Source organism: Dicentrarchus labrax, unplaced genomic scaffold (genome assembly GCF_905237075.1).
Source record: "Dicentrarchus labrax unplaced genomic scaffold, dlabrax2021, whole genome shotgun sequence".
Taxonomy (NCBI): Eukaryota; Metazoa; Chordata; class Actinopteri; family Moronidae; genus Dicentrarchus; species Dicentrarchus labrax.
The window spans coordinates 160,001-172,500 of NW_026136999.1; the positions used below are offsets into that span (position 1 = coordinate 160,001).

Consider the following 12,500-nt stretch of genomic DNA (forward strand, 5'->3'; position numbering starts at 1 on the left):
TTATTCTGTTAATATTACGACTTTATTCTCATTCTTTTTCCTCTTAGTATGGCCCTAATACTCCGTCTCTAATATCACCATCACAGTTACATTCACACCATACAGGAGATTAAAACCAGTTCAACCAGCAACATTTTAAATAATTTTATTGATGAGTTCAGTTACTGAAGTAAAAGATGTGATTATTCTCCCACTGCTGATTATTCTCCTCTAAAAGCAACAACATGTCCTCACTCTGGAGGACTTCTACTCGTCCGTCTTCCCTTTCAAGAACATTTTGGCCTCTGAAGTCTAAACTCCAAACTGTGAGTTCTTTTGTTCGACTTCCAGTTCAGTCCAAACACATCTGAACTCACTCGGCTCGTCTCAGCCGCGCATTAAACAATTATCTCCAGCGTATAATCACAGCCGACGCTGCAGACTAAACTCTGATGTTTCCTTTCGAGGTAAACTTTGGGAGGTTTTTTTTTCGGCGTGATTCCCAGCAGGAAAACTCCCTCCGCGGGATTTATGATGACCTCTGACCCCGTGAGGACGCGGCGCTCCAACACACACTCATCCGTAAAGATCCGATATCAGCCGACACACATCTACATCCAACCTGAAAGTGAATACCGCAGGTTGCTCTCATCTTTCCTCCAGTCTCAACACGTCAATCAGCACACTGCAATTAGCCCGACACCCCCGCAGCACACACACACACACACACACACACACACACAGAGATGTCTTTGGACGACCCTCCGTTCACACCGACCAACCACAGACTGGATCAAAATGCTGAATTAAGTAAAGTTTAACTGGTTTTATTCACATTTTTCTTCCTGTCAACAAACATGAAGTCAGTCTGTTAGCATTAGCTTCAGTCTGTTAGCGTCAAGCTTCGGTACCTGAACACATCACCTGCTCACTGAGAACTGAAGTTTAATCCAGTAAATCTTTCAGTCTTTTATATTTATTCAGTTTAATTAGTTGAGCGGTGAGTTTTACGAGCCGTGAAGGTATTTGAAAGCAGCATCCTGACTCAGTGAAGCTTTAATGGCGGCGAGCCAAACCTCGTCTATATTTACACCTCAGCGGCTGAGAGTAAATTTAACTTCTGTCACATCAAACACCGAAACTCTGAGGGCCGACAGCCAAATCTGTTCTTCTTCACCTCCTCTCCACTCCGATCGGGAGGTATCTTTAGCGACCGCCGCGGCGGCGTCTTCTTCTTCGGTGGTGCCGTAAATTTGGTTTCCGATGGATCAGAGTCGAGGAGCTGGCGAAGGAAATCAGCTGAACGCCCACAAGGCCTCACGCTGGGTGAGGAAGAGGAGGGGAGGGGGAGGAAGGGGAAGAAGAGAGGATATGTAGAGGAAAGGTGAGGAGAAGAGGAGTCCTCCCCCTTTATTCCTCCCCCCTTTATTCCTCCCTCTTTTATTCCTCCCCCCTTTATTCCCTTCCTCCCTTTCCTCTCCTACCCTCCCTTGTTTCCTTCCTTCCTCTTTTCTGCCTCCCCCTCATTCCTTCCTTCTTTTTCCCTTTATTCAACCTCCCTCTCTTTTCCTTCTCTACCTTCCTCCTTCCTCACTTACTCCCTCTTTCGTCTCCCGTCTTTCCTTCCCTCCCTCATTCCTTGCTCCCTTACTCTTTCCCACCTTTTCCATTTCTTCTTTTCCTTCTCCACTCTCTCCCTTTCTCCCTCTCTCCCCCCCCCCAGCAGCTCCTCTGTTATTCTTCCTCTGTGGTGTCTGTGGAGGATTAGTGTAGCTCTGGCTGGTTAACAGACAGTAAGAGGATTAACGAACTCTCTGTGGGACATTCCTCCTCTCAAATCCTGTTTTCTCTCTTTTTCTTTTCTGACTTTATTTAAACGTCTGAAGTTCGCGGCACAAAAGTGACAAAGTTCAAATTCCAAGTCTGTGAATATTAAAGTGATTGTGTTTGTACGGAAGATAAATACGAACAAAACAACACCGGGAAGTAAAAATAAAACCTTTTGTTGAACATTAACTCGAATATTTCTGTTTTAAACGTCTTTAAACTGAATTTTTACGTCTCAGAGGGAAAAACATGAATCAGGAGAAACTACGGAGACGGCGAAAGTCTCTATGTTTGTCTGTTCTGAGCTACTGTAGAAAACATGGCTGTTCAACATGGCGGACTCCGCCTCTGTGTCATCAGCTGATTAAACACAAACAAACACTCGTTCCACGCTGGAGCTTTAAATAAAGTTTTATTATTTTTACTTCTTACCAAATACGGAGAATTTGTATCCAGATAAAACCTTAAAACTTTGGATATTCGAGTATTTTCTCGTGGTGAGAAAGTCTTTCCTCCGTTGCCCCTCTCACGAAGAAGATGAAGATGAAGATGATGATGGTTTTGGTATTTGGACGTCAGACGAATGTTTTTCTCCCCGTCTGAAAGGCGACCTCGTCAAACGCTGACAGCTCGTCTCGGGGTCGCCGCCTCGCTCCACTGTCCCTCTGAAGGGCCGGAGAGGGACGGCGGGACGGAGCTTTGTCCACCAGCACAAAAGGCGACAAGACACCCGGCGGGCTGTGGACTTAACCCCCGAATACACGGCTTTGAGGGGAGGGGGGACCCTGCGAGGGGCTACAGGTGGAGCTGCACTAAAGAGAAACAAATAATGAGACAGCGGGAGGTCTTACAGCCAGAATCAGGACCAGAATCAGGACCAGAATCAGGACTCTCAGCTGATCAGTCAGCTGTGGGACAGACATTTATAAATATATAAACCTTTAACTATAAAACAGATACGTTCACTTAACTCACTGAAACTACATCAAACTTTTAGAGTAAAACTAACTTTTATAACTTAAAGAAAAACAATCTTGATTAAATTACTTTAGTTATTTTGAGTGGGAATTTATTTGTGCTGTAAAAACAAAAATTCACAGTAAAAAGTTATTAATCAAGAAAAGTTTTAAAGTTTATTTTTATGTAACTTACAAGTTTGTGCCACTTAAAATTACTTTTTTAACCTTAAAAAATGAGTTTAGGTCAGTTAAATGAACGTATCTGGTTTTACAGTGTAATGTCACAAACTGTAAATCACTTTAGTTTAATAAGAAAAGTTAAAAGTAAGTTAAAGTAACTTTATCTTATAAAATGTCATTCATGTGAATTAAACCCAAAATTGGAGTGGAATTTTGTTCCACTGACTCAGTTTCTTTAAGTCGACTTTATATAATAATAATAATAATAATAATAACAACATATACACAACATTTGTATAAAGAAGATTAATTTAAGTGACTTTATTCCGATAAATTCTGTGACACTTTAAATAAGTTTGTAGAAATGCTGCAGATGAGAGTAATTTACTCACTATTATTAATTAACTACTTTATTGATTATTCAAATCAGATATTTTTTCATGCTTAAATTGTTGGAGTTAATAAATTTGAAGTGTTTCAGTTGAATTGACTCGTCAGGTTTTACAGTTTATTTATAATAAAAACAAAAAGTTATCTTGTTGGTTTTTAATTCTTTTAATAAAAAGACACAAAAGATGAATCTTTCTCTAAAACATGAAAATGTCTCTTTTTATTTTAAAGGTTGATAAACTGTAAAGAAAACAAATGGAAACATTTACTTTCAGACTAAACTTCAATAAAATAAATTAATTAATTAATTCTCTAAACTGATCAGTGAATCATTAATAACCAAAGTACAGAGCTTCAGGTCAACCACAGAGTAATATCAAAGCTGAACATTATTAACCATAACAGGTATTTCCAACATCAACACGCCGACCAGAACTTCATACATCAATATAAAGGATTCATTTCAGAACCCAGAGCTGAACCCGAGTGTCCACACAGGTCTGCCCTCAAACGCTAACTAACGCTAACTGAGAATAATGACTTTATATCTCATAATAATAACTTTTTATCTCAAAATAATGACTTCATATCTCATAATAATAACTTTTATCTAAAAATAATGACTCATATCTCATAATAATAACTTTTTATCTAAAAATAATGACTTCATATCTCATAATAATAACTTTTTATCTAAAAATAATGACTTCATATCTCATAATAATAACTTTTTATCTCAAAATTCGGAGACAAAACATAAAAAATGATCCATATTAGCAGTTTGAATTCAACCTCCCTGCACCAAACTCCCTTTAAGAAATACCACATTTTACAAATTAAATAATCAATAATCCAATGATGTACTTATTAATGCTAATCCTGCTAATTTCCCAACATGTGCAGGTTAGCCTGTGTGAGCGTGTAAAGGCCGCTCGCTGTCGCTCTGTTGGCTGACAGTGCGGAAACAACAGCTCACCTGCAAACACAAACCTCCTCTTTAGTTTAATGGACACAAAGAGACAAACTCATTTCCTCCAAAACAAAGCTGCTGTTTTCACCCTCAACCTCTCAGCGTGTGTGTGTGTTTACTTCCTCCTCACAGCCAATCAGAGGCGGAGCTGGGCTGCCAGCGGTGAGACAGACAAAGCTGCTAATTAGTGCTGCGGACGATCAGCAGGTCAGTCGCACGGCAGGACACACACACAACAAACACACACAACAAATACACATCTACCTGCTGAGCCTTCAGTTGTGTATGTGTGTGTGTGTGTGTGTGTGTGTGTGTGTGTGTGTGTGTGTGTGTGTGTGTGTGTGTGGAGGTGATCGGGGGTTAAGAGGCCGGCGAGGCGAACAGCAGGTCGACAGGAGAAAAAGGTGAAATTTTCCTTTAATCAGAGTCAGCAGGTCAGCGGAGGTTAAACAGTTTGTTCCTAAAAGACTTTAAGCCTCTTCGTCCTCTTTACTTTCTTCTTTTTCAAAGGTTTAACCTCAGAGAGTCCGCAGAGAGAGAGACAGACAGACAGACAGGCAGACAGACAGACAGAATGAATCTCTAACTCTATTGATCCTGTATTGACAGTCAGACTGTGGACATATGACGGCCTTTAGCTCGTGTTTCTAGAGTTACGTGTTGTTACGAACACGTTAGGAATTGTTAAAATGTGATATTTCTTAAAGGGAGTTTGGTGCTAACGTGTAGAAGTGTTAACATTTTGTCTCCGCCACCGTTTGAGAGATAAAAAGTCATAATTATGAGGCGTTCGGGGGATTCAGACACCAAAATATTTCACATGGTTTTCGTGGTAGGTTTTTTTTGTGGAAATTAAATTTGTGCTGTAAAAATGATCATTGCCACTAATCACAGTATGTTTGTACCTGATCGATTGGATTCTGATCGGATTCAGTTACAGTTAGTACGTTTGTTTGGATGTGAAAGAGAAATAATCAGAGAATCGATGTAAACTGTCCATTGAACCTTCAGACTCACTAAAATCTGTAAAACCATCAAAATCTTATTTCTTTTTTCCCCAAAAGATTAAATTGAATCTAATTAAATTATTATTTTTTCCTCTACAGTTACTCTGCGCTTCAGTTGGGAACACCTGTGAGGAAGAGGAGGAAAAGGAAGAGGAGGAAGAGGAAGATGATGATGATTTACTGATGTGTAAAATTAAAAAAAGGCAAATGAACCTGATGATTTTTCTTTTCTCAGGAGTGATTTTGAAACAGAGTGCGACGCCATTTTGACCCCCCCCCCCCACCCCCACACCCCCCTCCACACACACACACACACACACACACACACACACACACACACATACACTCAGCCTCCTTCACCGAACGGCAGCAATCGGCAAATCTGTCACTTTTCACCGCAGGTAGCGATATAATACAGCCTGTGATTAATTTTAATGAGACACTTTATGGAGGAGAAATATTAGAGAGAAAAATAAACTGACGCAATTACAAGAGAGAACGAGGGAGAACGGGGGAGAACGGGGGAGAACGAGGGGAAGAGAGGGGGAGAGAAATATGGAGGAGAGGGGGAGAGAAATATGTTGGAGAGGGGGAGAAAGAGGGAGAAGCTGGTGTCACAGATTGAATGAAGGATGGAGAGAGGGGGAGGAGAGGGGGAGAGAACGAGGGAGGAGAGGGCGAGACAGACTGCTCAATGAACATTTACTCGAGTACTGTACTTTATTACATATTTGAGGTACTTTTCTTCCTGTTTTTTACTCCATTACTTTTATCTGACCGCTTTAGTTACTTTAAATAAAAATGTGATGATTGACACGCTTCTTAAGCCCCGCCCCCCGTTTGCTCTCTGCTCCAATCAGAGTTGAGCAACCCTCGGTCAGGAAGTTCAGGCTCTGAAATGTAAACAGGAATAAATATGATTGTTTATAACTGAGGTGTAAAAGTAAACAATCAACAATCAATAAACCTTCAGGTGACCTCATAATGTGACTGGACCCGTTCTCATCGGACCGGTACCGAGGTATAATGGAACCAGCCAGAACCAGATTGTATGAAACTGTTAAAGGAGCAGTTACTTTATCTCTGTGTCCCTGAACGCCTCTTTATACTTTATATCTACGATGTGTTCAAGGTCCTGCAGTAGAAACCAGCTCTAGCAACTGAACTGAGACAACTTGCTGCACACAACTGGTGGAAACTGAACTCCTCACACACACACACACACACACACACACACACACACTCACACACACACACACACACACACACACACACACTCACACACACACACACACACACACACACACACCACACACACACACACACACACACACACACACACACACACACTCACACACACACACACACACACACACACACTCAGAGTAAATTAATAGGACTGTGAACAGTAATTTGCAGCGAGACAAAGACGTGTTAAACTCGCTCTAATTGCTGACAGCGCCGCTGCAGCAGGAAGCCATTTTGTGGCTCAGACTGTGAATCACCACGACATCAGACGACGAGAGGATCTGCCACGCCCCTCCTCTTCATCACTTCCTGTGTCAGACCACACCTGTCAGTCAAAGTGTGGGGGGCGGAGCCGTCCTCGGCGAAGGTCGCAGGTGTGTTTGGACGAAAAATTAATGAATCATTCACAAGAATTCTTTAATTTAATTTAAGTTTCATTTAGTTTGAGTTTAGTTTAGTTTGAGTTTAGTTTGAGTTTAGTTTAGTTTGAGTTTAGTTTAGTTGAGTTTAGTTTAGATGCGGTTGAGTTAATTTAAATTAAAATGAGTTATTATCTGGTTATAAACAGTCTCAGTTTAATGCTGTGTGACCTACAGAAACAAACACTACCACTCTTGTCCGCAATAATCAACACAATGAAAGTTTATTATTCAGTTTAGAGTATTATTTGTTAATTATTTGGGTTTAGTTTAGTTTAATTAGTTGGGATTATATTGACTTTAGTTTGTTTCAGTTTATTAAATTAAGAGAAAAGTTCAGTTTAATTTAATTTATTTTGGTTTAGTTTCTTTCTCCGACTCTAGTTGAGTTAATTTAAACTAAGTTTCATTGAGTTGAGTTTGTAGTTAATGTCAGTAAAGTTTAAAGTTGAGTTTTGCTCTGAATGGTGCGTTCAGGAGCACTTGAATGAACCCGTTATTTAAATCTCTTTGAGGTTGAACGTCTCGTCCGAGATGAGCGGCTTCATCCGTCGGGTCGTCTGGAGGTCAAACCTTTGCGGGTCGAGTCCTTTGGAGGATCCGACCCGCCTGTCTCCTCCGTTCATGTGAAGTGTGAAGTCAGCTGACCAACAGGAAGTGATGATGTCACCACAGCATCAGAGGGCTAATCCCGCTCGTGACCCCGCAGACGGGAAACACAGCAGAGGTTAAACCCGCTGTGTGTGAGCGACTGACCCCTCTTCATCACAGCTCCGGCTCGGGTCGAGTGGCTGACAGACTCAAGAGTCTCTTCGAGTCTTTGAACTCAACTTCAAGATGTTTTCACGCCTCGCTGCTTCAGATCTGCCGACATTAAATATCTTTATTATCTGTGACAGCAGGGAGCCTTTACTCCTGATAACTACGGTTACATTTCACTCATAATATTACAGTTACTCCTAAATAATTAGGTACAACATCCACCTATTTTATTTAAAAACGTTCAGCAGCTGAAATATTCACATTCATTTGATTTTAACAAAGAAAAAAACCTTTATTTTATTTGAATTTTGGGGAGAAAGGACACAATAATTAATATGTGGGGAGTAGCAGAAATATTATTACTATATAACTAATGGGGCTGCACAATTACTCACAATATTATGGGCAATATTCAGTTAATATTCATTAATAAAGGTAAAATGTTATTAAAACAGCATTATAATATAATATACATTTAAGGAATCACGTTTGTTTGCTACAGAAATATTATATCATCAGGATTTTAAAAGATTTTACAGTGAAAATCAAATTTGTGATAAAAATATAATCAGAAATCTCATCTGAATAATCACAGAATGATGTTTTTACCACATCGAGCAACAAGTAAAATAATAATTATAGAGTAACATCTATTATTATATACATATATATATACATTTATCTTTATTTACTGCTTGGTAGTTTAATCCTGTGGTTCCCTTTTCTACTATTAATAACTAATTAACTGACTAAATGACATATATTTTATATTATATCCAATGTTATTGATTACTGATAGCTGATGATACAGTTAATAATTACTGTTTATTGATCTGGTAAATTAAGTTAATTATACTCATATGCAGAATTTGAAATGCGTAGAATTGATCTGAATGGATTCATACTTAACCCAACAAATATTAACTCTTCTGTTTAATTTACTCACTACGCAAATTATTAAAACAGCAGATAAAAACAGAATTAATTGATTATCCAAATAGGATTTTTGTAATTAAATACTAAATAAAAATGAGTCAGCGGAACAAACTCGAGTCATGTGATCAATATTTAATACACCAATGTAAAAGTTATTATGTGATTTATTGATGAGGGGATCTCAATCTTTCATTAGACGCGCTGTTGAGTTGTCTGTTGGGTTTATTGTTATTATTATTGGGAAGCATATTGATCGTGATTCGGCTGTTTGGATGTACTCGAGCACTTCGGATGACGTCAGCCGGGAGCTGATTGAACTCTGTGGTCGTTTCTGAGGCTGCAGTTTGAATTTCATCACATTACGAGATGTTTGTACTTCATCCAAACCCCCGAAACTCTCCGTGTCTCCATCCTGTCTCAGGCTTCCTCTGATTGGATCAGCCGGATCGAGTGTCACTGCCAAGGAACCAATTAGCCGCTGACACTGACCTCCCCTCTCCTCCCCCGCGGACCCAAACGGCGTCTTCGCCCCGGCACACACGGCACAGCTGTCGGTGTATTAGCCTTCCGCTGCCGCCGCTAACCGTGCAACCTGCTAGCCCCCCCCGCTCCTTTCTTAGCCATTAAAAATGAATGTGGAGGGGCTCTTAAAGTGGAGGGGGGGGATTATGGAGGGGAAGAGGCTTCTGTTTTCCAGGGAAAATATTGTTATTGATCCCATCCCGTCGTTTTAGACGTAAACCGATCTGGCCTCAGATTTTTCTCAAAGTGTCTCGTTGTAGCGTCCATCATCGCAGAATCCGATACCTCGTTAACAATTCTGGACTTAATGCAACCGGAGGGGGGGGGAGAGAGGGAGGGAGGGAGGGAGGGGAAGGGAGGAGCACGTGTCCCAGGAGAGCGTCCAGATCATCGGGCTGTTGTCGCGGCGACGAGGACGATGGAGTCGAGTTATGAAAATGAAGTGGGCGTAATTGATTGGGTCGGTAAAGTTTTTATTCCTGCTTATTGATTGGTAGGCAGCGAACAATATTGATACCAGCAGAGGAACAACTCGATATGAAGTGAAACATAAACACAGCGGCGGCGAGAGGGAGGGAGGGAGAGAGAGAGAGAGACGATGGAAGGACAGAAAGAAGAGAAAGCTGAAGAAAAAGAATCGTATCTGTAAAGACGAGGAGAGGGCGGAGCCACGAAGGAGAGAACGAGACGCTGAGAGGAAGAAAAAGTTTGTTTTTAAAGCAGATCTATAAGTTTGGTTTCAGATGTGAGGAGACACAATCAATACATTTATTCATTCACATTATACATAATACTTTAACTCACTGGTTCCCAACCTTCTTCCTTCAGGAGAGTTCAGGTTCATTAACACTAACACGCAAAGTTTTCCAGAATTATTTCAGAATATTTGCTCATTTTAAGGAATTTCCACGACTGGAAAACTACTCTCTAAATTTCCAGGTTTTCCAGGACGCGTAAGAAACCTGTAACTAGAAAAAACTGATTTAAAATAATGAAGCAGCCATCATCGGGCCCCTCGCAGTCCGCGTGCATCAGGGCGTGCTGCGGCCATCCAGTATGTGTAGACCACGCCATGAAAATACCACGTAAATCAGATCACGATGGCGTGGCTCACTTCCTGTTTCCAGCAGGTGGCGCTATGAGTGTGACTGAATATTGGCATGTAGATGAGTTCTAATAGAACACGTGAGGTTTAGTTGAGATTGGACAAAGTGCACTGCAGTTGTTACAACCAACTGTTTCATGGCGTTGGAATCTGATGCCACGGACTCGCCGTTCGGCACAAAGAGCTTTTCATGGTGATGATCTTTAGATTGCCCCGACTAAATCTGAAGTGGATCCGATCAATTCCCTACGAGGAGTTTGTTCAAATACGACAAATAATCGCTGTAAATATCCCAGAAATTCCAAATGGGCGACTTCCTGTTGGGTCAGAGAGGCGTGTCGTCATGATACCCGCACGTACCGATGTCCATAACGGTCGAGGGGGCGTGGTCGAGCCATGTGCGAGACCCCTATGATGTAAATTTCATCATAACAATGTTTCTCCATCAGTATTAATAAAACCGCTGATATTCGTTTATTTCTCAACTCAAATATTCTCAATAACTAAATAACGCACGAAGAGAGTGAAACCCTCGCAGTCTGCCATTGACCAGTCAGAAGAGACGCAGTGCATTATGGGGCAGTTGAGTATGTGCAGTAAACTCACGGCGTGTTCTTAGATTGTGAATCTACACTGTAAAAAAAGTACGTTATTTTTACGGTAAAAAACTGGCAGCTACGGTAAAAAATTCTCTACTATTACAGTAAAAGGATATTAGTAGTGTTGAGTTTTATTACAGATTTTATTGGATAAATACAAGTTTTTACCATCAACAGAAACAGTTTTACCATATGATGCTATAACGGTGGTTTCCTGTTTAATTTACAGTCCGTAATATAAAAAAAACAACTTTATTCCGTATAAATTCCTTTAAAATGTCGTATAAATAAAGGTTTTGCCATCAGATATCACAGAGTTTTACTGTTACAGAAACTTTAACCTATTTACAGTTTACAGTCTTTTGCTGTCATTGTTTGACAGTTTTTACAGCGTACATCCGAGAATGTCTCGCATACACAAAATTAATAAACTATAGAGTTGAAACACACAACGGACTCAGTTTAACGTCGTATTTAGTAGAATAACAACTTGTATCTCCACACGAAATATATTTTTTAAATGATTTCAACTGTTCCTTTAAAGCTCTCATCCAGAATCTGTTGAAACTTGTTGTCCTTTCAAATTATGAATTTTAATCCGTTTTTACAGCGCTGCACTCTCTCACACACACACACACACACACACACACACATGCAGACTCATATTGCACTCACACACAGAGTGCAGGGCAGCGCGGTGTGTTTAAGTGTGTTAACCACATTAAAGGAGCTGTATAATGTGCAGCAGCAGCCTCCAGGAAACCCAAGCTGCTCTAAAAGTCACATTATAAATTTTTGATCAAATTGAGGATATTTTCCAAACGGCTGAAACCCGACGCCATATTTTCAGCCTCTGGTTTCCTTTTTCTTTTCTTGAAGGAGCCGCGGCGGCGTTAATGCGGCCTCTCTCCGGTTTCTGTTTGTCGCTTCCCAGCGTTCGTGTCTAAAAACTGGTGATGAGATTTGCATCGAGCGGGGAGGCACTAAAACCATCAAACCCACCGCCGTTTGGTCGGGCAGGATGGCAGGATGAGAGAGGGGAATGTAACCAAAGCTTCCAGATCTGTAATCGCCTTACACACACACACTCTGTGATGGATAAATAGACTGCACACACACTCAGAGAGATGGACACATTAACTCGCACCTCTGTCTCTCACGTTACATCTCGCTTTACATCCTCCTCCATCCTCGCTTTTCCTCTTTATCTCCTCTTCTCCTCCTGTCTCGGTGTCCTCGTCAGGAAGTTTCAGATCATTAAGATGTTTGTTTTGCTTCCACATTTGGCTTCGTCGTCTGTCTCGGTGACTCACAGCGAGGTCGGCGGTAAAACAAGCTCCACAGATTACGAGAAACAAACTGTACGGAGGTGAGAGGTCAGAGGTCAAGAGCTGGAGAGGAGTCACAAGCTGTTTCGGGCTCCTTCGGTCCCGACTGAAGACGCCACAGAGGGTCCGTAGGGTCGGTCGCGGTCCGTGAACTGTGGGGAGAAATATGGACGAGAGCCAGTTGGTACAGATGATACACTGCTGTCAGTTTAATAAGTAAAACCATCCAACGCTCCTGTTCATGTTCAGTATTGATCCAACCTTTTGAT

At 41.0% G+C, this 12,500-nt stretch overlaps 1 protein-coding gene and 1 long non-coding RNA gene across 2 annotated transcripts in view; one reads left to right on the plus strand and one right to left on the minus strand.

Annotated features, from left to right (window-relative positions):
* Positions 1–1,025: 1,025 nt before the first annotated feature.
* LOC127361307 (uncharacterized) lies at positions 1,026–5,523 on the plus strand. The gene is made up of 3 exons (XR_007884189.1): positions 1,026–1,363; positions 4,438–4,512; positions 5,412–5,523. It is a non-coding gene; the product is annotated as an uncharacterized LOC127361307 (long non-coding RNA).
* A 1,956-nt stretch (positions 5,524–7,479) lies between these two features.
* LOC127361310 (RNA-binding protein 25-like) overlaps positions 7,480–12,500 on the minus strand; it is a gene marked incomplete at its 5' end in the record, with an annotated part of 22,079 nt that continues 17,058 nt past the window's right edge. Inside the window, one exon of the mRNA XM_051395836.1 lies at positions 7,480–7,622. Coding sequence (XP_051251796.1) covers positions 7,480–7,622 — 143 coding nt within the window. The remainder of the gene's footprint in view (positions 7,623–12,500) is intronic.